Here is a 25,802-nt window from a genome sequence, read left to right on the forward strand (position 1 = left end):
ATAGATTCTTAATAAATATTTATTGGATTGGATTGGGAAGTAAGTGCTCTTATTACACCCATTTTACAGTTAAGAAAACTGAGGCAGGCAAAGGTTAAAGTCAGCCCAGGTTCACATCATATGTGCTTGAGGTCATATTTCAGATCACAGCTTCCTCTCTTCAGGTCTAGTTCCTCAGCCACTGTGGTACCTATCTGTCTATCTATGAACTCAACTAATTAAACAGCATTTGCTGAATACTTTTTTTTAAAAAATTGCTTCTCAATTTTATATCTTGATTGAGTATAATTAAATAAGTTAGAATCAAAGCCTAAATCATTTCTTTATTTTTCTGCCTCTATGTCCAAATTTTCCAGTTGACATTGGCCTACAGTCTACTTTAACATTAGTAAAATGGAGGTTGTAAGATGAAGATGGGTCTGGAGTAATAAACTATGCATTGTACATGTCATTATCATCAAAGGAATCTATGATATTAGTAAAGGAATTTGCTTCCATACCAAGTAAATGGTTGAGAAGTAAGCTCAGGTTGCTCTCTATGTCACATGTAAATGACTTGCCAAATGTTACAAAAATAGAAAATGTCAGAGGCAGATTTGAATCCAGGTCTCCCGACTCAAAACCTAGCATTCTATCAAGCATGTCACAAGAAACAGAAAGTTGGGCAAAGGTTCTAAAATACATCAATAAGCGTTCAGATTTTCCCTTTTATACTTTTTAGTTTTCAACAGCTATCAATTTTGTTTATCTTCTTCATAGCTGATGTTCTAGTTTGTTAACACAAGTACAGTCTAAAAAAGTGGAATAGCTTGCTGGGTTAGTGGGAATCAAGGTATAGGTAAATGTAGAAAAAGATGATATAAATTGAAAGGTTTAATGATTTCAGGAAACTATATCCAAAACTCAAAAAGATCATTCAGATATGAGCCAAAGTCCTGGAGGACAAGACCTCATTCCAATATTTAATACAATGAAAAGCTGGTGTCATTGAGGAGCTACTTAATCCTAACGGTCATTTTTCACATCCCTAAAGACCAATATACTATGTCTACAAAATGCGCATTTTGGATAGAATGCAATAGAACCAAGACTTTCAATATTAAAATATGAATAATTGTGATAGAAACAACTAGATTGCTCTAGATTAGCATTAAAATATTAGATATAAAATAACTGGATTTGGAAAGGACTATAGAGGTCATCTAGCCTCTCTTTGTCTCCTCAATTTATAGGTGGCCCCCTGTAACAGTACGGACTCCGACATACACAGGAGGGCCTGTTATACAGGTTCTTAGACCTGCTTTTCTAAAAGGAAAACAACTTGAGGGGTCAGTAATCACATTAGTCAAGCACATATATCATTCATTTATTTCAGGGGGAAAAGCCAGCACCCTGAACTTCAGAGATAATACAGAGAAATCAAAATCAACAGATAGAGTTTCTAACTGTCTGACAGATCAACAGACAGATATCTGTCTGATCATACATACATAGTTACTGGACAGAGAAGCACCAACATCTGGGTTTTCAAAGCCAGGAGGCTTCTCAGCGACTACCCAAAGTCTCCTTTGGCCAAACAAACACTTCGAACGAGTAAGCTCTAAAGTAAAACCTCACCTCAGAGTGCTTACACATTTTTCAGAGCCAGAGGGCATTACAACCCTTGGGAACCACTGCCTCATTAACAAAAGGTATAGGCCTTCCTACAAATCTTTCCAGGCGCATTAGTGGGTAGGGAAGATCTTTAATCACATTATTCAATAAGAGGCATTTGATTACACTAAAACAAAAACAGCAAAAGATCTTACTTTGCTTGCCATTACATCCTCAAATAGGTTAAATGACTTGTCTTAGTCCCAAATGTAGTAAGAAAGCACAGCTGAAATTTGGACCTGTTACCATGCTTTCTTCCAGCACTTTATTTTAATATTTTCATTGTATGCAAATCTATGTAAATTCAAAGAGTTGTCTTAAACATTCTTGGAAAGAGTGCACACACACACATCTGTGTATATGCATGTATATGTATGTATATGTGCATGCATACACATAATATACATAGATTTCTATTTGTGTATACACACACACATACATATATATAATATACTTACATATATATATTCATATTCCTGTCACCTGGGTACTGTGTGGCTAGGTAGTTGTTATATTACTTTTAATAAATAGCCAAGATACACCAATGGTGGTAACAACTGACATTCACATGACATTTTAAAGTATGTGTCATCTCATTTGAGTCTCATAAGCCTCCATGGTAGGTATTACATTATCAACATCGACATTTTACCGTTTTTATAGATGAGGGAAACTAACATTTAATTAAAGGGTTTCAGAGGAAGGCCCTGAATGCTGATCTAGATAGAAGCCCAGCACTTTCTTTCATAAGGAACTTTCATACACATATCAAACACAAATTACAGGATATAAAATCAGCCCACAGACATCATCAGCATTTCTATATAATACCAATAAAACCCAGCAGGAAGAAATAGAAAGAAAAATTCCTTTTTAAAATAACCATAGATGATATGAAATACTTGGAAGTCTACCTGCCAAGACAAAGCCAGCAAATATATGAACTCACCTACAAAACACTCTTCACACAAATAAAGACAGATCTAAAGAATTAGAAAAATATTAATTGCTCATACGTAAGCTGAGCCAATATAATAAAAATAACAAATCTACTTGAGCTAATTTACTTATTCAGTGCCATACCAATCAAATTACCACAGAATTATTTTATATAGCTAGAAAAATAATAATGAAATTCATCTGGAAGAACAAAAGATCAGAAATATTAAAGGAATCAAGGAAAAAATGTGAAGGAAGGTAGTCTAGCAGTTTCAGGTTTCAAATTATATTATAAAGTGATAATCATTAAAACTAGTACTTACCAAGAAATAAGAGTGGTGAATCAGTGGAACAAATTGCCTCTACAATACAGAGTAGGAAATGACAATAGTAATCTAGCACTTGATAAACCCAAAGATCCAAGCTTTGGGGACAAGAACTCATCATTTGACAAAAATTTCTGGGAAAACTGGAAAGCAATTTGGCAGAAAGTAGACACACACCTCACACTGTGTACCAAGATAAAAATGGAACACTGATTCAGACATAAAGGGTGATATCATAAGTAAATTAGGGAAGAATTTGCCTATCAGATTTATAGATAAGGAAAGAGTTTATGATCAAATAAGAGATAGAAAGTATCATAGGAATTAAAAAGAAAAATTTTGATGACACGAAATTAAAAAGATTTTACACAAGTAAATCAAGTGCAGCTGAAATTAAAAGGAAAATAGACAACTGGGGAAAATTTTTTCACTTAAGTTTCTCTGATATAGGGCTCATTTTTCAAATATATAGGAAATTGAGCTAAATTTATGAAAATAAGGGCCATTCCTCAATTGATAAAGGAGGAGGTGAACAGGAAGTTTTCAGAAGAAGAAATCAAAGCTATCAATAGTCACATTGAAAAAAATGCTCTCATCATTATTGGTTAGAGAAATGCAAATTAAAACAATTCTGTGATGTGACCTCATAACCATCATATTGACTGACATGATAGGAAAGAAAAATGAGAAACGCTGGAGGAGATGTGGAAAAATTGAGACACTAATGCACTGTTGGTGGAGGTGTGAACTGCTCGAATCATTTGAACAATGTGGAACTATATCCAAAAGGTTATAAAACTTTGAGCCCCCAGTGCAACGACTAGGTCTGTATGTCAAAGTGATCAAAGAAAAGGGGAAGGGACCTATTTACAAGAAATATTTATAGCAAGTCTTTTTGTGGTGACAAAGAATTTGAAATTGAAGGATTGTCCATCATTGGGGAAGGACTGAATAAGCTGTGGTATATGATTATGACGGAATGACTTGCTATTGTGCTATATGAAATGACAAGAAAAATGATTAAAAAAAATGAATGCAAAGTGAATTGAGTAGAACTGGGAGAACACTGTACATACCAACAGCATTATTGTAACAACGATCAACTGTGAAAGATAACTATTCTGATATTTAGCTACAATAATTCAAGATAATTCCAAAGGATGCCACAATGAAAAATGCTATCTACTTCTAGAGAGAATGAATGAACTGTGAATGTGGATTGAATGTGGATTTTTCTTTTTCTTGTTTTGTGTGTGTGTGTGTGTGTGTGTGTGTGTGTGTGTGTGTGTCTGTATGTGTTTTCTTTTGTAACATGGCTAATGTGGAAATACGCTTTACATGACTTCACATGCATAATCAATATCATACTGCTTGCCTTCTCAAGGGGTGGGGAGGGGAGAGAAAAAATTTAGGACTCAAAATTTTAAAAAATTAAGGTTAAAACTTTTTAAGTAATTGGGGAATATTTAATAGAACAAATGAAAAATACAGTTTTTAAAAGCAACAACTCAGCTACAGGCAGAGAAAAAGATGAGGAATTCAAAAATATAATTAAATTCTGATTTAAGAAAGTTAGTCATAGATACTGCTTGCCACAAGAATGCCTCCAAATAAGAATGAAAGGACTTGCCTCAATAATTTTCTCAGGTATGGAAAATGGTTAACAATATGCCATTCACAAATTGAAACTGAAAAAATTGAAAAACCTCATAGAATTTAAGGGTACATTTGGAAAAAACATTAGGTAGTAGAAAAAACAGTAGACTTGGAGTAAGACACTGCAAGCATGTCTCACTTCTATCACTCACAACCATCACCGTTACTGCTGCTGCTACTAGTAGTAGTAGTAGTAGTAGTAGTACTAGTTACCATTTAAATAGCAGTTTAAGGTTTGCAAAGCACCTTGTAATTATCCCATTTGATCCTGGGAAGTGGGCAATAATATCAATAATAGTAACATTAATAAACAATAAATTTGAAAAGTGCTTTACAACTATTATCTCATTTGGTTCTCACAACAATTCTGGGAGGGAGGTGGCATCATAATAAGTATTTTTATTATTATACTTAATATTAAGCACCAGCTAGTATTTATGTAACACTTTAATATTTGCAAAAGTACTTTACAAATATCACATTAGTTCCTCACAAAATCCCTGAGTGGGTAGCTGGGTGGAGTTATTATTATCCTTATTTTATAGATGAAGAGACTGAGTCAGACAGAAGTTAGGTGACATGCCCAATGTCACACAGGCTAGTACATACTTGAAGCAGAATTTGAATTTCAGTCTTCCTGACTGCAAGTCCAATGCTCCATCCACTGCATCACCTAGCAGCTCCTAAATGGATCACTAGCCTTGTAATCTCTGCTGAGTTCCTATCTAGATGAACCTCATTTTCTTCAAAGCTAAAAAGCGCACAGTCATACATGTACTACTGTATTAAAGTATTGTTGTGAAGATTAAATAGGACAATTCATGCAAAGTATTTTGTGATGGGTAATTAATCAATTAATAAACATTTGTTAAGTACCTACTACATGCCAGACACTATGCTAAGCACTAAGGATACAAAAAGAGGTGAAAGACAATTAGCTTCCAGTCTAACGGCAAGTCCTTATAAATGAGGGTGAAATGTCTTTGAGTCGAATGAGTTTACAAAGATATTTCAGAAGTCTATGAGAAATTACATGTCAATTACATATCACAGTCTAGTTATCTGGATTCAAATTTTGCCTAACAATGACTAGCTGTATGACCTTAAGGGTGTCACTCAGCTGTTCTGTGTTTCAATCTCCTCATTTGTAAAATGGACTCAATGATCTCTAAGATCACTACCAGCCACTGACATTGAGAATGACAGAGTGAGAACTGTGGTTCTGTGTCCATGGATACTAGTGAAAATCTTTGATGAATAGCAATTTCCTTGTTTTAGATTTCATTTGAGATTAATAGCCAATCAAAAATATTTACTAAGTATGATAGGCACTATGACTGGCATTAGAGGCACCAATTTAAAAACTCCCAGCTCTCAAAGAGATTACATTATAATAACGAGATGATCAGTGACCAACAGAGTCTTCATTAAATCCTTCAAATAATTGTGTATAATTTTGACATGTATAGGGAGCTAATAAGGTGACATTTACTCTACTGGATTACATTTTCAGAGTCAAACATAGTAACAGCAGGACGTATTCTCAATACCTTTCAATCAACAATTGTATGATTGTACAGATGTAGTCTGGGAGAAGAGAATTTATAAAAGCTTCCCTTTCCCCCTCCCCCTCAACTTCCATAAAGGTATCAAAATTATTTCATTAATTTTTTAAATAAAGTTAAATTGGAAGAACCTGAAAATGATTGTGCAGAACAACAGAGCATTTAAAAGCACTTGCTAAAGCAATCTGGAATTGTAAATCAATTTACTTCTAGATCTTGTAGCTGGCAGAATCAGTGTAGAATTCTAGAATTTGGAGCTGGAAGAGGACTGAGATTGTATGGTTTACTTCATCATTTTTCTGTGTAGAAAATAAATGGAGAGTCAAAGTGCCATGCTTATTTTTCCTGACACTACCCAGAGTTCTTTCCACCATTTCTGTTTTAATCTAGAATTAGTCCATTTTTTCTCAAATCAAGACAATAGTTTCAAAAATTTGAAAACAGACGCAGAAACCTGAAAATTTAAGTTTTCAGAAAATGGACAATGACATGAGTCATGCCATTTGGATGACTCCTGATGTTATGTGTTGGCATCTCCTCCAACACTGCCCAATAAAATCCTCATTTCAAGGTTCTTGACTATCTAAGTCTTTCCATAAAAATCTTCAAAGATGATCTTCCCAAGCAAAAGAGGTTTTCTTATTAATAACTTGGTATTTCAGGGACATCAAAGTATTCACAGTCATGTCCATTTTTTGCAGGACTGGCAAAGGTAGTAGGGCGAATGTATAGATAGAAAAAGAGACATATCCTTGATTATATTTTGTATAACATTTCTTAAACAGAAGGCATTTCCTTAGGTCCTTCTTTCCAGTGTTTTCTTTGTTAGTTAATTATAATAATTCTCACATCTTGGCCAAGGAGAATTCTTAGTTTATTTAGTTTGAACTCCCCTTCATTGCCTAAATAATAAAAGCTTTTCTGTACTTTCATATTTGCCAGGAGTAGAATGATCTAATTTAAGGTTCTTGATGGTTTAATTAACAGATGTAAAAATTAACGTATAGCTTTTAATATATGTAAAATATTTCCAATGTCTCAGCTTCTGATGAAATCATGGATTTTTTACAATACCAAAACCCCTCCATATTTCAAAGTAATTTCTAAAGTTTTCTTCCTCTGTGTGGTAGGCTCATAGGTTCTGCTTTTGAGTTTAGGTCTTTTGGGTTTCTGGTTAAAGTTTCACCCTACTGTCCATTTAACTTCTGGCTTCCATGCTTCTCTGTTTACTGGGGCAGCAGTTAACTGCTATGTGTCAAAGCTTTGGAGATAGCTTTCTTTCCTTTACTAGGTTAAAAACAAATTTCTACAATTTGTCATTGCAGTATTATATTTAATATTACACTTAGTTTTTAATTTAAGTCATTAATGGAATCTCGGTAGAATATAGGTTCTTTGAGAGCAGAGAATGCTTCCATTTTGGTCTTTGTATTCCCAGTGTCTAGTAACTCAATTTTTATTATTGTTATTCAGTTTTTTATAGTCATGTCCAACTTTTGTGAGCCCATTTGGGGTTTTCATAGCAAAGATACTGTAGTGGTTTGCCATTTCCTTCTCCAGTGCATTTATCCCTGAACAGGGTAGGGGCACACATGTGAGTGAAAGGAAGGGAAGGGTATGTCTGGGAGAGAGGTTTTTGTAGGAATCAAGAGAATCAATCTCTGGCCAGGAAATTTGCCATCCCTAGATTTTAAGCCATGGTCCAGAAGTTCAAATCCCATTCTCAGACATCATCCTCTTGGCTTCACTTTCAAATCAAATTTTCCCTTCTGAATTCTTTGCCTCAAAGGAGAACAAGTTCAAAAACCCAGCCTGTGTTCCTATGATCTTATTTCTTGCTTAAGATTTCATAATTGTTGCCAATACTTTTTTTTTATCAGGGAAACATAGGTCCGTGGTACCAAATAGCATAAAAAGGTCAAAGGAGAAGAAAGCAGGAAAAAAAAAAAGACTTGGAGTTAGCAAGAGGGAAGTCAGTCACATCAAACAGGCTTTTATAATAGATCAACCAGCAAAACGGAAGCAGTGAGAGAAGAAACATTTAGATAGCACCTACTATGTGCCAGGCATTGTGCTAAGTGCTTTCCAAATATTATCTCATTTGATCCTCCCTACAAACCTGCACGGTAGGTGCTATTATAATTATTATCCAAGTTTTACAGCTGAGAAAACTGAGGCCAAGAAAAATTAAGAGTCTTGACCAGAGTCAGACAGCTAGCATCTAAGGCCACATCTGAACTCAGGTCTTCCTATTTCCAGGGCCCAGTATTTACTGAGCCACTTGGCCAGGAGGAACATTACATTATCAATAAATGTTTACTGATTGAAAGGTCAAAACAAGCTTCTTTGGACTCTAAGGTACTATTTCTCCTTTGCTGTCTCCACCACCCATTGGGCAATAGTGTGTCCCTTCAGAAAGCAGCGTGGAAATATTTCTTTAATAAACTATCACCCTTCTTTCAATGGCAGGGCTATATTTAATATGTTGTCTATTATTTTTTTTTACTATTACTAATAGCACTATTTCAAAGTATGTTGATACCAAATGATTTGGAAGGCTCTAAATTGCCTGCTGTCTTGGGATAACTCATATATGTGGCCATGAAATTATCAGTGGTTATATAACTGGGCTACAGCAACCTGAGATCTTTTGTCCTTCCTGCGTCAAACCCTAGCACCTATAGACACAGTTTATGGAGCTGCAGATCTTTTCTATTTCTACTATTAGCAATTACATTAGTCCAGACATTAATTACCTCCTCATCTAAGAGGCTATGGAGATTAATAACAAAAGAAAATTCATGGTCCCAGTTCCTATGAAATCTTATGAAACAAACAACCAAATCAAACCAGATGAGGGTTGGTCCTAGAGAGGCTAAGAAAGGTAGGCCGCATTTGTCTTCAGGCAGATATCTTTATGTCATTTAGGAGGATGGGAGAATATTAAAACAAAGAAGGAAGAAGTATCCAAAAACATTGGTACAGTCATTTCAATATGGCAGCTTTAAGCTACTGAGTCAGTATCCAAATAAAACAAAGCCCAGACTTTCATTAAAGACATAAAGCCTCAGAGTCAGACCAAAGGAAGAAAGAACTCCTCAATTATATTTAGGGTTCACTTCATTAGACATTAGGTATCATAAGACACGACATTTCTTTCACAATCTTTTTTTTCACTTCATGTCTCATCTAGTAGCAGAGATTACTTTAAAACAAACTGAAATGTAAATACGCCAATTTTCCCATCCCAGTTTCAGTAACTACACTCATTGTATGTTATTGCCCCTAATAAGCAAAATCTTGAGCACAATTCTATAGTGGGATATTGATTTAAAGGTTCCATTTAACACAAATAATATACAATATGTATCATAAGAATGTACTGTTAACTGAGAAACTGGCTATCTATAGGTAATAAGGTGAATAAGAAAGAGTTGTGGAAAAAAGTTAATATCCTACCATTTTATAATAGACATTTTACTGGAGTTATGTTTTAGGGAGCTAGGTGATTCATCTTCCTCAGTTCTAAACTGGCTTTATACACTTAACTAACTGTGTGACTCCAGGCAAATTATTTAACCATATTTAACCAAACTCAGTTTTCTCATCTGGAGAAGAACTGGAGAAGAAAACTGCCATATCCCTCCAGCATCTTTGCAAAGAAAACCTGAAATGAAATCACAAAGACTCACACATAACCAAAGCAACCAAATAACAATAGTCCAATGTTGGTTTCTGAAATTCAGTTAAGTGTAAAGGTATAACCAATTATTTTGGGAGGCAGATTCCTGACAGCAAAATTCTAATAGGAATAAATGATCATTGCCTTGATTAAAAATAACTCTTAATGTCACATGTGAGTTTACAAGCAAAAATGCTGTAATAAGTTTTAGGGACCTTCTTTTTCTCCCTCTTCTCCTTCTACGTCTTCTTCCTTTTGTCTTTTGGATTTAACTTGTGATTTCATTAACATAGGGAACTCCCAGTGAAGAAAGTCTCTCTATCAATGGAGAGCCATTCTTGCTCTGCAATTTACAGTCTCAGAAAGTTGTCTGTTAACACCAAGAGGCCCAAAACTTGCCCAAAGTAAAAAAATCCAGAAATATCAGAGATAGATTTTGAAAGCAGTTTTCAGTCAGATGCCAAGTCCTTACCCTCCATACTATAGTACTTCTCTAAGCAAAAATACAAAGACCAAAAAATAATAGTGCCTACCCTCAAAGAACTTACAGTTTACTGAATGTAGATGTTTTATCAAATTTATTTTCTTCAACAGATGTTTTATATAAGTTCATTCGGTAGCTATCAAGACAGCAACCCCATTATGAAAACACCCTCTTAAGTCTATCATGTTCGCATCTACCAATATGCCAATATCCCCTCATTGGACATACTTTCCAAAGCCAGGTTGTAAGACCCTGGGAGGCATGAACCACATTTGTCTAACTTGTTCATCCAGCACACAGCCTAACAGAACGTGCCTGTGAGCACTTAGTGTATCCTTGTCTGATGGTGGTAATCACTACAGTCTCCTCTATAAAATGATAAAGGAAAGAATTAGGAAAAGGACCTGAACATAAAATAACAGTACAAATGAAGAAGTCCATTTAAATTCACATAGAACTACAAATATGTTGTGCCAATTTGGACAATGACAATGAAGCTAAGAAGTAATTAATTAATCAAATTTACATGAAAGAGAAGGCTACAGCAGAACGAACATTTCGTCTTAGAGTCATAATACCTGAGTTCAGATTCTTATTCTTAGTGCCTCAAGGCAAATGTCTTAGCTTCTCTAAACCTCAGTTTCCATATCCACAAAATGAAGATGATAACATTAGTACTGTTTATTACACAAGATGGCCCTATCAAAATGTCACATTCCCATCATAATCATCATCCACCACGTGCAAAACACAGTGCCAAGACAGATACAAAGTTGGATAATACATGAAATTTATTTTTCAATGGGTGCATAGTACAATAAATCTTATAATAATAATAATTCAGGATAATTTTCTCTATTTTTACATGACAAACTGATATTTTGTGCAGGCAGGTAAGGTTCTTTAATGAAGGGAAATTTAATCTGAACAGTTGCTTAAAATTAAGACTTTCAACCCTTTTGAGGTGAGATTTTCAGACACAAGCATCCTTAATTATAGTCAAATTCCCTCTTCATTTTGTCTTTAGTATTCTTTCTAGCTCTGCACAGATAAGAAGGGGCAAAGAGAGGCAAGAAAGAATGAGGAAACACCGAGTTCTAAAGAAAAAAGGTCGTCAGAAAGACTTTGCCTCTATATCCAATTCAACCCAAATTCAATGAACACATATTAACTATGCGTTCAACATCTTAAATTTGTTCATTTTATTTTAATGCTAATTTAAGTGGTAAAAACATAAAGAAAAGCTGTTTAAAATTTCATTTGTAGATTATTTGAAATAGTTTGAAACATAACTTCTCCTCTTATGGTAATATTGATAAAGGGTTAATTTTATTTGGCTGATGTACTTGAATGGAAAGTCCATCCATTTCCAAAGCAGAATACTTACTGATTCAGGACAGGTGTGTATGCAGTTTTATCTTCATCAATAATTGTGATCATCAGAGTTATGAGCTGGGGCCAAAAATCCAAATTCTTGGTGGTCGGGCCCTGATCTTCCCGAGGAATATCCTGTTTCTTACTCTGTTTAGAAGATCACAAAACAAACAAAAAAGTCAAATTGAATAATTTTAATTACATTTCAATGTGCAATGGAGAGAGAAAAATGTGAAAAAAAATGTGGTTATTTAAATAAATGAAGCTAAATAAAATGCCCTTTCTTAGTTGAGTAATCATTTGTAGATGGATAGTGACGTGCCCTTTGGAAAAAAAAATCTTGTGGGGCAAATGGGTAGAGGACTGGCCCTGGAATCAGGACGACCTGAGTTCAAATCCAGCCAGAGACACTTGACACTTACTAGCTACATGACTGAGCAAGTCACTTAACCCTGATCGCCTCCTGGAAAAAAAATCTTGCTGACCTGAAAGTGATCCATTAGATTAGATTAATGGGAAAGGAAAAGGGAAAAGGTCCTTGCCCCAGGGTATAGAAATTTAGAAAATACAAAAGTTTAGCAATCCTACTTCTTTAGCAGTCTAGAAATCAATTTAGTAACTAATCCCCACCTCTAATGAAGTTGTCTTAAGTACTTCTTTTATTACTTCCACATCACAAATTATAGTTGAATTGAGGGTTCATTTCTTGTTGCTTATGATAAATGCCAAGACTGCAGCTACAGCACTGCACTGACTGGTGTGATTTATGGTTTGGTGACCTTTAATAGGAGAGATCATTTCTTTCAGTACATCTTTGGTCAATGTCTTTGAAGAAAACTTTACTTGTGGAACAAAAGAAGACTATTGAATTTCACAGTCTTCAGTTCTTATGTCCCAAGACCTTAAATTAAAGTATTGGGTTCTAAGAGCCTATGGATGGTCAGGTAATGAACTCTTTGGTTAAGTCTGTATAATTCCTAAAATCACACGCCTAAGGACACAATTTTAGCTGAATGACCAAGAACCTATCATTCCAAATGCCTTCTCCCTGAATCTCTACCTCTGGTCTCCATAATCAGAGCTGTATAAGCATGACTTTCATTCTATCCAAGCCTCTCCAACTGGCACACTGGTTGTACTCCAGAACTCTCCATTACAGGTCCAAGAGTGTGCTGGGGTGGAATTGATTTTAAATATTCATACTCAGCATAGAGTAGCCCTTGTACCCTTACAAACAACTCCAATTTGATACTATACACTTCTCTCAATTACACTGAAGCAGATCAATGCGTTTTTCATTCAGTAAGTATTCTCCCAGGAGGACCATTTGGGTATTTATTGACCTTTTAAAATTAGGTCAAACAGACAAGAAAGATTTTCTGATGAAAAATGTACAATGATTTAAACCATTTAATCAGAGAATTCTGGCTGACTTTGTTGAATTAATGACAGACTGGTGGCCTCAGGTGGTCCCAGAACTAGAGCTGTACATTTAAACTATTGGCCTCAAGACATAGCAGTGGATCTTTATCAGGTAAATCCTATCCACAAGATTGGTATCTATGTACTTTAACTTATTTTTTGAGTTGTCTTCACTGAAATTGAATCACTAATGCTTTAAACAGGTCTCCATTAAATTTTGTCACATTAATTAATTGCATTTTCTATTACCTTCAATTACATCTCTTTCCTGAGAATTTAGGAAACAAAAGAACCCTGGGACTTTAACAAGACATAAATAAAATTAGTTGTGATGGTTCCAGGAGACAATAATAGACTACTCTAATTAATCACCACCTTGTGTATGCAGTTTACTTAAAAAAAAGTTACAGGTTGTAAATATCGTGGTTAAATGAATGGAAATTGCAATTGATAGTATGAGTAATATCACAACCAACTTCTCATCCTAAAAACAGGAGGATTTAAGGAGAGAGAGAGTGAGAGAGAGACAGAGAAAGAGAGAGAGAGTGTGTCAAAGGTAGATAAATATATGTCAATTCAAAAGTCTGAGAGATGTTACTGATTGCATACCCATTAGTCTTATATGCTCCATGGCATGAGGGATTTATTTTTGGAGCCACTGTTGTACTTTGAATTCTGAATGTTTTCTTATCAGGATTAACTAAAAGGTTCATTTACCCATTAGAGTCGTTTACATATTCTAGAGCACTGATTCACATGAATCAGGTTCCTAATCAGTAACTTTCCTGTACATATAATAACAACATCATCTATAAGATTGGTGATGGCGGTGGAATTCAATTAAGCTCATTGGAAACTGACTGGGGTCTGGAGAGGAATAATGTCTCAAAGTGTTTTCTTTATGTATAAAGAAAATCCACAGAGGCTTTAATATTGTAGGGGAAAAGGGGTGGTGGGGGAGGGAGAGATGATTATAGACTATATAAGAATTATGTTCATTTCACTTACTTAAAATGGTATGTTGAATTTTTCAAAAGCGTCACTCAGGATTTCTGTTAAAGTTCTACTCTGATGCTTCATCAAAGCATGGAAGTGATGTTGGGTTCTTTAAGGCTATGCAACTGGAGCAGCAGCTTTGCCAGGTCCTATGAAGACCTGGGTATGGAACCAATAGCAGACTGCATGCTTCTTTTTAAAGACCAAGTCTCAACAATTCTGGAGAAACTGATTAGGAGAAGATTGGCTAATGGATGATTAATTTTTTGGTCATGATAACTTACAAAACTATCTACTAAAGTGCTAAGAATTGTGATCACATTAGTGCAGGGATTGCCAGCACAGACCCCGCACTGACATTTGAGGTGGATTATATCTGCTCTCCCTGGTAGAGTGCTGAATGCCCAATCAGAATATTTTCTCATCTGGCTCAAAGGATATTCGATTATCACATCTCTTAGGGGTCAGTTTTCCAACATTCTATATAGGATGCCCCAAATCACTACGGGAACTACGGCAAAGACAAACCCAGCCACCTCCACTATAATAAACACAGCCCTGTTCTTCTCCAGATCCTATTTATCCCCTGATCTCCTTTGCCACTGTGCCCTCTGGAATTCTTCTCCATTTTTAACAAATTCTTTTTCAATTAAGATCTTTTCCACATTCCTTTTATTTTCTGTTTAGTACTCATTGCAACCTGGATTTTTCATGAAGAAAATAATATCTCATGACACCATCTCCATCAGGCTGTCTTATCTCCTGACATCTAGAACACAGGACCAGGAAGAGAAGTTGCCACACTCCTTGCTCCCTGTTGCCACTTTCATATATTTCCACTGCCACTGTTACTGAGTGAGGACTGTTTCTCCTTTAAACTTCTCTCCAGCAGCAATCAGACTCGTAATTACTATCTTTTATCAATTTCAAAGGCATTCTTCCTCTTCCTAAATAAGTTCTTATACTTATCTTCTTCATCCCTACCTCCCTATTCTTTGAATATTTTGTCCTCCCAGTTCCTCCACCTCAACTTCAATGATCTCTATCTCCAATCAACCTCAATCACACCAGCGTAGTTATACTTCAGGCACTCCCCCCATCAAAGACCTCTTGATGAAAACCAGGAGGATGATAGTTGCAAGTTTGGTAAACAGAAAATAACTTGGCAAAGCATGTATGGCAGTTCCTAAAAGATCTAGTCAATAAGGCAAGAAATTACTGAAAACATTTTGAGTGGAAAGTGTCAGGGGATCTGAATTCACAACCTCACTTTGCTATTTATTTTATATGTGAACCAGGACAAGACCACACAATTTTTTGAATCCCTTTTTTGCTCATGTGTAAAATTAACTGTCCTCTAAAGTTGTTTCCAACCTAAATCTATGATCCCTTGGTTCTATGAACTAAGGATTCCAGATGGTCAGAACAGAGTGGGGCTTGGCATACATAGCACACTCACACACAAAATAAGACTGACATTTTATTGTAAAAACAAAAACCCAATAGGAAAAAGAAAAGGACATCAATGAAAGATTTTAAAAACAATACACAGAACATAAAAGACATTTAGTAGAGGACTCAGAAAAAGAATTCAGGGCTAGTACTACTGTGCTAAATTTTTTACAGATTTAAATGAAACCATGTTTTACAAAAGAGATGTTAAACATGAGCCCTGTGGCAACATTACCATGTGTGGCCTGAACCAGATTAAAATGGGAAATATTTAACAAAATAAATAGAAATACAACAGAATACAGACAATGTTACTATGTTGTTTCTGTCAAAATATGACCAGCAGGGATCCTTCCACATTGTTAAATAGTTCTCATTTCTATATTAGAATGACACCATTTCTTTCAACGTAACAGACTCAGTTTCTTATATAATCCTCTTTTTATGTTCTTTCTATAAGAAAATATTCATGTTTGTTGATGCCTGTCAAACAGATGTTTTTTTAAAAGTTCACATAAAATGGATAAATCATACATAAAGTCACCTAATAAATAATGTCAAGGCCTCTTTAATAAAATAGGTACAATGGTTCCCTATTTTGGATTAGCCAAATCAATTCATAATTATTTACATGTTGCTATTGACAATAATAATTGCCTACTTTATATAATGTTTTATAGTTCCATAGTACCTTTATAGATTCCCTTGCTCTCATCAGAATCTTAATGGATAAATCTCTAACATTTCTGAGGTAAGAGGGCCCTAATGCCCCTCCCCGCAAAAAAATTGCAGATAGTAATAGTAATAGTTACTCTGATGCCTAAAGATGTGAATTATACTTCTGATAATAGTTATCAAAACAGAATTTTGGATCTATAATTCACTCCCCATGAACACTATTGCAAAGCTCTTTTCTCCTCAGGCCAGTTATATTACTTTCACCTATTTTTCTCAGTAGAGGAGAAAGAAAAATGAAGTCACCCATCCAAACTTTCCTCTTTTCCCTAAATCCATAACTTCAAATCACCTTAACACCAATTTCTGTTTTCTCTTCCCCCCACTCGTTATTCTCAGAAGTGACTTTTCTTGTCCATGCAAACTGGTACACTCAAGCTTGTCCCTTTTCATCTCCAAATTATCTCTCTTATCCTTAATTTTCAACCTCTCCTGTTCACTGACTTCTTCCCTGCTGCCTTACTTGGACACATTTTTTTCCTCTGTGTGTTATCTCTCCCCACCATTAAAACAAGTTTCTTAATGTCAGCAACTGTCTCACTTTCATATTTGTATCTCTAGTGCCTAGTATAATGCCTGGCACATAATTTGTGCTTAACATATCATTTAGTATTCATTCATTCATTCTTCCCTTTTTATCTGGGAAGCAAGGTCAAAAGTGGAATGCTCTGTGGTATCCAGAAATACCCTATTCTCTTCTCCTTCGTAATATTAGTTCTTGTTGGGATCTGAAACTCGGGATTTAATTATCTAGGAGCAGGAGATGTTTTTTCTTTCCTACACTCAAGCATATTTTGTGAGAAATACACACACACACACACACACACACACACACACACACATTTTTCTGAATGTTCTTCCTCTTTTCCAAAGTGACTTATTCTGGAATTTTATACCTAATTTTCCTTTCTAATATTAATGAGCCATTACCCTTCACTTGTCTTTTTGTTGTTATTGTTGCTGGATAACTGCATTTTTTTGTTACTTATAGTTTTACTGATGTACTTTGTTTTATATTGTATACTCCTACTTCAAGGAAGGTGTCTTGCAACAAAATAAAATGGTTAATTAAAATTAATAGTACAGTTACCTTATCTAAAAGTATACGCATCATTTCACACATTTTTTTAAATGAACAGAAATCTATTTTCTCTCCTTCCCATACCTCAGCCCTGGCTGCTTGTTTTATTGCCTGATCACCCTTCACATCATTCCCATCTCCCTCAGGCCAACAACACATTTGCACTTTATTTCTTTTCAACACATCTTAAACTATTACTAAGTATGGAGAGATCACATTTTAGATTACAGTCTAAGTGTTTCTTTGTCATAATTAAAACCAAAGTCAACTGTGCTGTTTACAGGCACAAATTAGAAGTATTAGTGCCCCTCTCCAGTAGTACCAAGGTCATCTTGCCAACCTTAAGAATGTAAGGGAAAATGACACAGATTTAAGTCATTATTGTGTATCTGTTCACCTTTTACCATGCTCTCACTGATCTCAGAAGACCTTCAAGATGCTAAGCTATTACTGGCAGATTAAGGGCTATTTGATGAAAAGTGGACTAGATATGAATAGTTTCTATGTAGTTATTCCAGGTGCAAGGGTTTCCTTGGTTATTTCTGTGGTTTCATTAACACCTCATTGCCCCAAGTGTTAACCCTATAGAGAAATCCCTAGAGCAGTTATTAATGCCCACAGAGAGAGCACCTGTTAAGATGACGGCAGCTGCCATCAGTTTTGTATCACCATCATATTCCAACCATTGGATTGAAGCAGAATCAACCAAAAATCAATGAAGAAGGAAGCCAACGCTGACTTCAACTTTCCACAGTTCTCCAATGCTATCTTAATGACAAGGCAGTGCTTCAATAGAATAAAAAGCTAATTCTATACTTTGGTTATATTTCAACAACAAAAAAAAAATAGAAAAATTTGATAGGAAATAAAGACCTCCTTGACAAAATTCTTGGATAGAAATGAGTAGCATTGTAATAGAGTCTCTGCATTGGTTTGAGAATCATGAAGTCCTGGGTTTGAATTATACTTCTGATAATAGTTATCAAAACAGAATTTTGGATCTATAATTCACTCCCCATGAACACTATTGCAAAGCTCTTTTCTCCTCAGGCCAGTTATATTACTTTCACCTATTTTTCTCAGCAGAGGAGAAAGAAAAATGAAGTCACCCATCCAAACTTTCCTCTTTTCCCTAAATCCATAACTTCAAATCACCTTAACACCAATTTCTGTTTTCTCTTCCCCCCACTCGTTATTCTCAGAAGTGACTTTTCTTGTCCATGCAAACTGGTACACTCAAGCTTGTCCCTTTTCATCTCCAAATTATCTCTCTTATCCTTAATTTTCAACCTCTCCTGTTCACTGACTTCTTCCCTGCTGCCTACAAGCAAACATAGCCAGATCTCCTCTATCCTAAAACAAACTAAAAAAATAAAACTTTCATCGGATTTTATCATCCCCCTCATCTTATTATCCTATATCTTTCCTCCCTGTTACAGGAAGTGTCATAGAAAAAGCTGTTTATTCTCATTGACTGTAGTTTCTTACCTCAGGTTTGCTTGACAACCTCTTGAAAACTGGTTTCCTTCTCTACCACTCATGAAACTGCTCTCTCCAAGGTCACCATTTCTTTCCATTGCTTTTTCCAAGAGCCTTTTCGCAGACCCTATCCTTGCCTTCTTGGCAGCATTTAGTAACACTGACCACTCTCTCCTGAATAATCTCTGCTCCCAGGGTTTTCACAGCATTGTGCTATCGTGGTTTTCTTCCTGTATGAGCAACCCTCAGCTACCTCTGGAGGATCACCATTCTTGTCCTACCCTCTGTGGATTTAGCCGGGGATTCTGTCCCAGTCCCTTCTCTCTTCTCATGCACAACTTCGTACACATCAATCCAAAATCTATGTATCTAGTCCTGTATTACCAGTTCCTGCTAGATATCTTCACTAGGAGGTCCAACATACAACTCAACATGTCAAAAACTGAATTCTATTTTCCCCCTAGATTCTCTCCTCTTAACTTCTCTATTCCTGTCAAGTAAAGCTCCATTTTTTCCAGTCATCAAGGCAAACAATCTACTAATCATGCTTATCTCTGTTTTTTCACTCTAATCAGATGCTAAGGCTCCTCAATTTTACCTCCTCGATGTTTTTGTTTTTGTTTTTTTATTGCATCCATTCTCTTCTCACCACTCATGCCACAATTCTACTAGTTAAGGACTTCATAACCTTTCACTTGGACAATTGAAAGAGCTTCCTAATTCATCTCTCTCTTATCCAGTCTCTTCTCTTTCTAATTCATATCAAGTTCATATTCCTAAAACCCATGATCATTTCATTCTCTTTGCTCAAGTCAAGGATTTTCAACTGTATCTAGAATAAAATGTCAACTCCCCTTTTGACAATTAAGGTCCTTCACAATCTAGCTCTAATACATCTTTCTAGGCTGAATGGACATTACTCCTCCTCAGGCACTCTATGTTCTAAATAAGTTGATCTACTCAATGTCTTATGAACAACATTCCTTGCCTGGTCTTTATGCCTTTTCACAGCTTATCATTGTTTAGGCTTGGAATATGGTTACTCTCTTATCTCTGCTTCTTAGAACTCCTAGCCATTTTCAAGGTTCAGCTCCTTCAAGATGCCTTTCTTGATTCCCCCAGTTGCTAATTTACTCCCTCTTCCCCCCAAAATCATTTTGTATATATTCTGCATTGATATAAAGACATGTAGCTTCCTCCTTTCCCCAAACTTTCAGAAAGATATATGATCCTTAAGGGCAATCTATCAATAAACGTCTATTTAGTGCCCACATGCCAAGCACTAAAGCCTAATGAAATGATCCCTATTCTCAAAACTCTTACAAATTTGATGGAGATGGCATATACACGTACAAATATATGCATAACAAATATAAAGAGAATAAATCCAATTAAATATAAGATATTTAAATAAAAGAGAGTTACTGAGGGAGGGAAATAGCAGGTATAGAGATCAAAAAAGGTTTCATGAGGAAGGTGGTATCTGATCTGAATCTTGAAAGGAAAGAAGAGTTCTATAAGGTTAAGGAAAGAATGCATTTCATTGAAGGGGTGGGGAGGAGATGGCTAGCACAAATTATATCAATCAATATTTATTGAGTGCCTACTACGTGCCAGGCATTATGCTAAGCTCTGGAGATACAAAAAGAGGTAAAAGACAGCCCTCTCATGGAGCTTACGGTCTAATATAATGATCATGTTCTTATGAGAAATATGGAGAGATGTGAGGTCCTACAATTAGGTACCAGTTGAAAGATCAAAATCAGAGTAGTCATTAATGCGTCAAGGCCATCTTGGACTGGAGGTCTGTAGTAGAAATGTTCAAGAAATTTGTCTGCCCATGATTCTAAATATTTCGCCATTTTTTATCAAATCATATCTGGTATACATGACAAATTTGAAAATCGCACAAAGTTTGAAAGGACAGAGGATACTGAAGGGTAGAATCAGAATCCAGAAGGGTAAGGAAGAACAAAAGAACAAATAAAAAGCTAAGTTTTTTAGGAATAAATGTAAAATTTTGCACTTAGATGAAAAAACCAACTCTTCAAGGATAGAGCAAGTAAGGCATGGCTAGGTAGTAGATTCTCTGAAGAATCTCTGGAAATTTTAGGGAACTAAAGACTCTATACAGGTCAGCAGAGTAACAATGTAGTCAAAAACAGGAAAAAATAAAACAAAATTCTAATGCAATTCTACTTTATTCTACTTTATTAATATGGCATAGGCATTATTATTAATATGGCAAGAACAATAAAGGTCATAGCTGTGCATTACTCTGTCCTGGTCAGATCATATGTGTAATATTATGGTACATTCTGGTAAGGAGGTACATAAAAAATAGTGCAAATACAGAAAAAGGTAACCAGGTTGTTGAGAGAACTAGAGATAATGTCATGAAGGAACTGGGGATGTTTAGCCAGGATAAGGGAAGATTTGGAGAACAAGAGGAGATGATATTTGTCCTCGCATTTCTGATGTTCGATCATATAGAAGAGCAATTGTACTTGTTTTGTTTAGTAGATCTAGGAAGAATGGATAGAAACTGCAGAGAAGAAAATTTAGGTTTGGTGTAAGGAAAAATTTGTTCAGTTAGAACAAGCCAAAAGTGGAATGGAATACCCCAAAGTTTGGGCTCTCCTCTACTGGAAGTCTTCGAGAAAAATAGATGGTATAGAGATGGAAGACTCTTGTTTGGGTATGGGTTATGTACTAGATGGCTTCTGAAGTTCCTTCCCCCTCTTAGATTCTTTGAAGAATGATGTCTCATTAACTCATAGACTGTTACAGCTGGAAAGCACCTTAGAGAACATTTGTTCCCACCTACCCATTTTACAGGGAAGATAGGTGGTAAATGGACAGAGTGTTGGGCTTGCAGGAAGACTCAACTTTGAGAGTTCAAATCTGACCCCAGACACTTAGTAGCTATGTGACTCTGAGCAAGTCACTTAACCCTGTTTGCCTCTAAGCCTCACCTGTAAAACATGATGAAGAAGGACATGGCAAACAACTTCAGTATCTTTGCCAAGAGAAACCCAAAGGGAGTCCTGGGGAATTGGACACAACTAAAAAATCATTCAACAAGAACAAAACCCTAAAGATGATGATTACAGGTAGTCTGGTATTACAGAGGATAGAGTGTCAGACCTGTATTTAGGAAGACGTTGGTTCAAATCCTGTCTCAGATGCTTCCTACTTGTGTGACTCCTGATAAATTTGCTTAAGTTTTCCCAGTGTCAGTTTCCTTATCAATAAAATGGAGATAATAATAGTACCTATCTCTTGAATTTGTTGTGAAGATCAAATGACAGGCTATATTTAAAGCACTTTCTTTGCAAGTCTCAAAGCACTATATGCTGGTCATTTCTATTTTTATTATGAAGATATTGAAGCCCAAAGAAGGAAAATTAAAAGAAAAATATCTCAATTCTCATGATCAAGTATCAGAGCTGAGACGCAAATCCAGACCTTCTGGATTTTAAGAGTAATGCTGAGAGTATATGTTTTACACTTCCTATTAATTATCTAAGGAAGTTTTCATAGAAAACTTTATTTAACAAGAAAAACAAATATGTTCCTCTGCAGACGCTGTTCTTATAAGAAAGCATCAAATTGCCTTTATTTCATGTAAATACTCTCTGCTCCTTAAACAAGATCATTAATTTTTCCCCCCTTGGGTGCCAACACCAGATATTTACTGGCTATGTTCACCTCTTCTCATGATCAAGAAGGGCCTATATTTCAGCCTTATACCTAACTGCTTGCAAAGAGCATGTTTTTTCCCTAGTTTCATGTATGAAAGTGAGCATTCTGGCTTGTTATAGTTTTTAAAAAAAAACAAAACCTAACAACACAATCCTTATAGCATAGTGGTATAGGAACCGTCTTGACCACGGTCAGACTAAATAGACACAGATCTAGTAATGAATTTTATGCTAATGCATAGACACCAGAACATTTACCAGCATCCCTAAATGAATAAATACACTGTTTACTTCCAATTAAAAAGAATTGTGAGAACATTGTTCTTAAATCACAATAATACCTGCAACATTTTTTAAAAGATTGTTAGGATAGAAAATCAGGAAATTTCCTTTTACTATATAAGAAGAATTAAAGAACCTTTAAGGAGAAAATTTTGGTACATTGAACAATTTTGGGTAAAAATGGGGACCACAAAAGCTTTATTAAATGCTTAATTGACTTACAGGATTTCCCCTGTTTATATGTACGTAGAAGTACACCAAAATGGAAATAAGCTTATTTGCATGTAGGTTTCATCCAAATTCAGAAAATCACTTCTGGTCATTCAAAGCTATTAAGACCACAGCTTTTAAGACAAAGCAAGCAAAAGAAATACACTCTTCCCCAAGGTACCTCATGCCTTTCTCTACCATCTGTAATCATGGAAGCAATATTGTAAAAGTAGTATCCAATGAAAAATTCATCGTTTTATTGGTTCTGATGATCAGAAATCAGAGGCAAATATTAAATTGTTTTCTAATACGTATATTTCAAAATGTGTTAACACCAGTTTATTTGGAGTGACTACATGGTTCTATGGATTTGGAAGGCATGATAATCATTTACCTACAAATGTAAACTTAGCAGCTTTAAAACTTACTTTGTATCATAGGGATATACACACACATATATTTATAGGTTCAGAGTTGTAAGAAAAATTAGAGACCATCCAGTCCAACACTCTTATTTTACAGATAAGGAAACTGAGGCCCAGTTAAATGACTTGCTCAAGATCACATAGGTAGTAACTTTTGATTTGAACGCAGGTTATCTGACTCCAAATCCAGAGCCTTTTCATAGTACAATCCTACACCAATTTTCAGTGATTCGACTCTGTTTTTTGTATATGTGAATAGAATTGTGTTCGTCCTTCGTTGCTGAAGAAGACCATGTCATCACAGAAATGATGATATAACTTGCACTTGACTTTGTCATAAAGAAGGAAAAAGAAATTTGGTTTTCTTATGAAGTCCTGAGTTAAATTCAAATTGCTAGATTTTAAAAGAGGCACTGAGGGACTGAAATGTACCTATGGGCATGAATGGGTAAAGCAATCAATTAATTGAATAAAAAGCATTTATTAAATACTTTCTGTGTGCTGGGCATTCTGCTAGGTTCTGGGGATATGCAAACAAAACCAAAACAACACCATCACAATCATAAAACAAAGAGCTTGAATTTCTAAGAGAAAAAGTCAATATATTTAAGACAGGCATGACCAGGGAGTAATTTTTGTTTTGTTTCTTTAATTTAGTTTTACTTTTTTTCCTACAAGGATTAAGAGTATTCTAATAACCATGACATGAAGAATGATTACACTGTGACTATTTAGCTTAGAGAATAAAAGAACAAGAGGAGTCTTTAAAAATTATCTTCAACTGGAGGAAAAATTATTATATAGAAAAGGGAATAAATTATTGCTTTAGAAAGCAAAACTAGAACAAACCAGTTTGAAGGAGTTTTCTTTCTTTTCAATACAGGAAATATCTTTCTAAAGTTTGGAGCTGTCCAACAGCAAGCAGAAGGAGTTACCTCAGTGGGTAATGAGCTGTTACTAGATATATTCAAGCAAAATCTTGTTGACGTCAATCACAGATCACATAAGACAGATTCCTATAGAAGGTAGGGTTTTTCAAAAGATGATCTCTAAGGTCCCTTCCAAATCTAAGATTTTATCATTTGATGCCTGGACCTAAGTTTATTGAAAAGTGCTAAAAAGAGATGAAGCCATAACTCCCTAAATCAGAGGACTTTAGTGTGCCAAAAAGGTATTATCTTTCATAATATTTCATAATCTTTCACTCACCACACACATCAAAAATCACAAAGGACTAGTTTGGTGGTCTGCACATAGTATAATACAGAATATTTCAGATTGTACAAGTGAGGGATCAGACAGGCAAACACTTGACATGGTTTTTCATCATTGGCAGAGGAGATTATTTATACATTTTCTCTCTTTGTGCACCCCGCTTCCATCCAGGCATCTATTTCTGACTCTGAAACACTCAAGAGAGGCAGTATCACCAAGTGGTGGACTGGAAGCCCATTAGTATGGGACAAATGGGAGTAGATATTGGAGGGATCCACCATACAACACAATGTAACCTCTCTGTCTAAAAGCCACTGATAAAGGATTTTCTTACAGACCCAATTGAACCTCTGACATCACAAAAAGGTATCAGTAGTAAAAACCCCAAATGCATAGTTAAAAACAGACTAAGGATGGCAACATGGAGAGTGACCAATTGTGCTTCCATGGTTTCTAGGCTGATCCCTTTCTTCAAGAGGTTGTGGCTGATAAACAAGAGAGATGGGGAAGGGAGATGTGGAAGAGAAACAGTATGTGTCATTAAGTAATATTTTTTTTAACATAACTTGTATAAGAAACTTATGGTGAGTTACTCCTGGTACAAAAGTAGACTGTCACCTTCTCCACCATTTATACTTTTAAAGAATTGCCTAGGGCACTGAGGAGTTAAATGATTTTCAGTTATAGCTATATATAGATATACATGTGTATGTATACATGTATGTATAATATATAGACATAAGTATACACATATACATATTAAATACAAATTAATTTGGGGGTGAGGGGAGCACCAACAACAAAGACTAGGGACAGCTTCACATAGGAAATAAAACTTGAACTGAGCCTTGAAGGAAGTCAGGGATTCCAAGAGAGGGCAGTAAGGAGAGAGCATATGTAACAGACAGAGCAAAGAGAAGAAGAGGAAAGATGGAATGTCATATCCCTGGAACCACAAGTAGTCCATTAGCTAGAATATAATGAACAGTGGGAATGGGTTGGGGAGTAATAAGAAGCCAGCCTGGAAAGATAAGCTAAATTGAGACTATGACGGTCAAAAAGGAGAGTTTTTATTTCATCCTGTTCACAAGACTAAACCAACTGGAGTTTCATGAGCAAGGA

General features: G+C 35.5%; 1 protein-coding gene across 2 annotated transcripts in view; it reads right to left on the minus strand.

The window, feature by feature from the left end:
* UNC13C (unc-13 homolog C) overlaps positions 1-25,802 on the minus strand; it is a 769,865-nt gene that overhangs the window by 241,144 nt on the left and 502,919 nt on the right. For both annotated transcript variants that reach the window (XM_072616138.1, XM_072616137.1), the window contains one exon: positions 11,693-11,826. In XM_072616138.1, coding sequence (XP_072472239.1) covers positions 11,693-11,826 — 134 coding nt within the window. The remainder of the gene's footprint in view (positions 1-11,692; positions 11,827-25,802) is intronic.

The sequence above is a fragment of the Notamacropus eugenii genome, chromosome 1 (genome assembly GCF_028372415.1).
Source record: "Notamacropus eugenii isolate mMacEug1 chromosome 1, mMacEug1.pri_v2, whole genome shotgun sequence".
NCBI lineage: Eukaryota > Metazoa > Chordata > Mammalia > Diprotodontia > Macropodidae > Notamacropus > Notamacropus eugenii.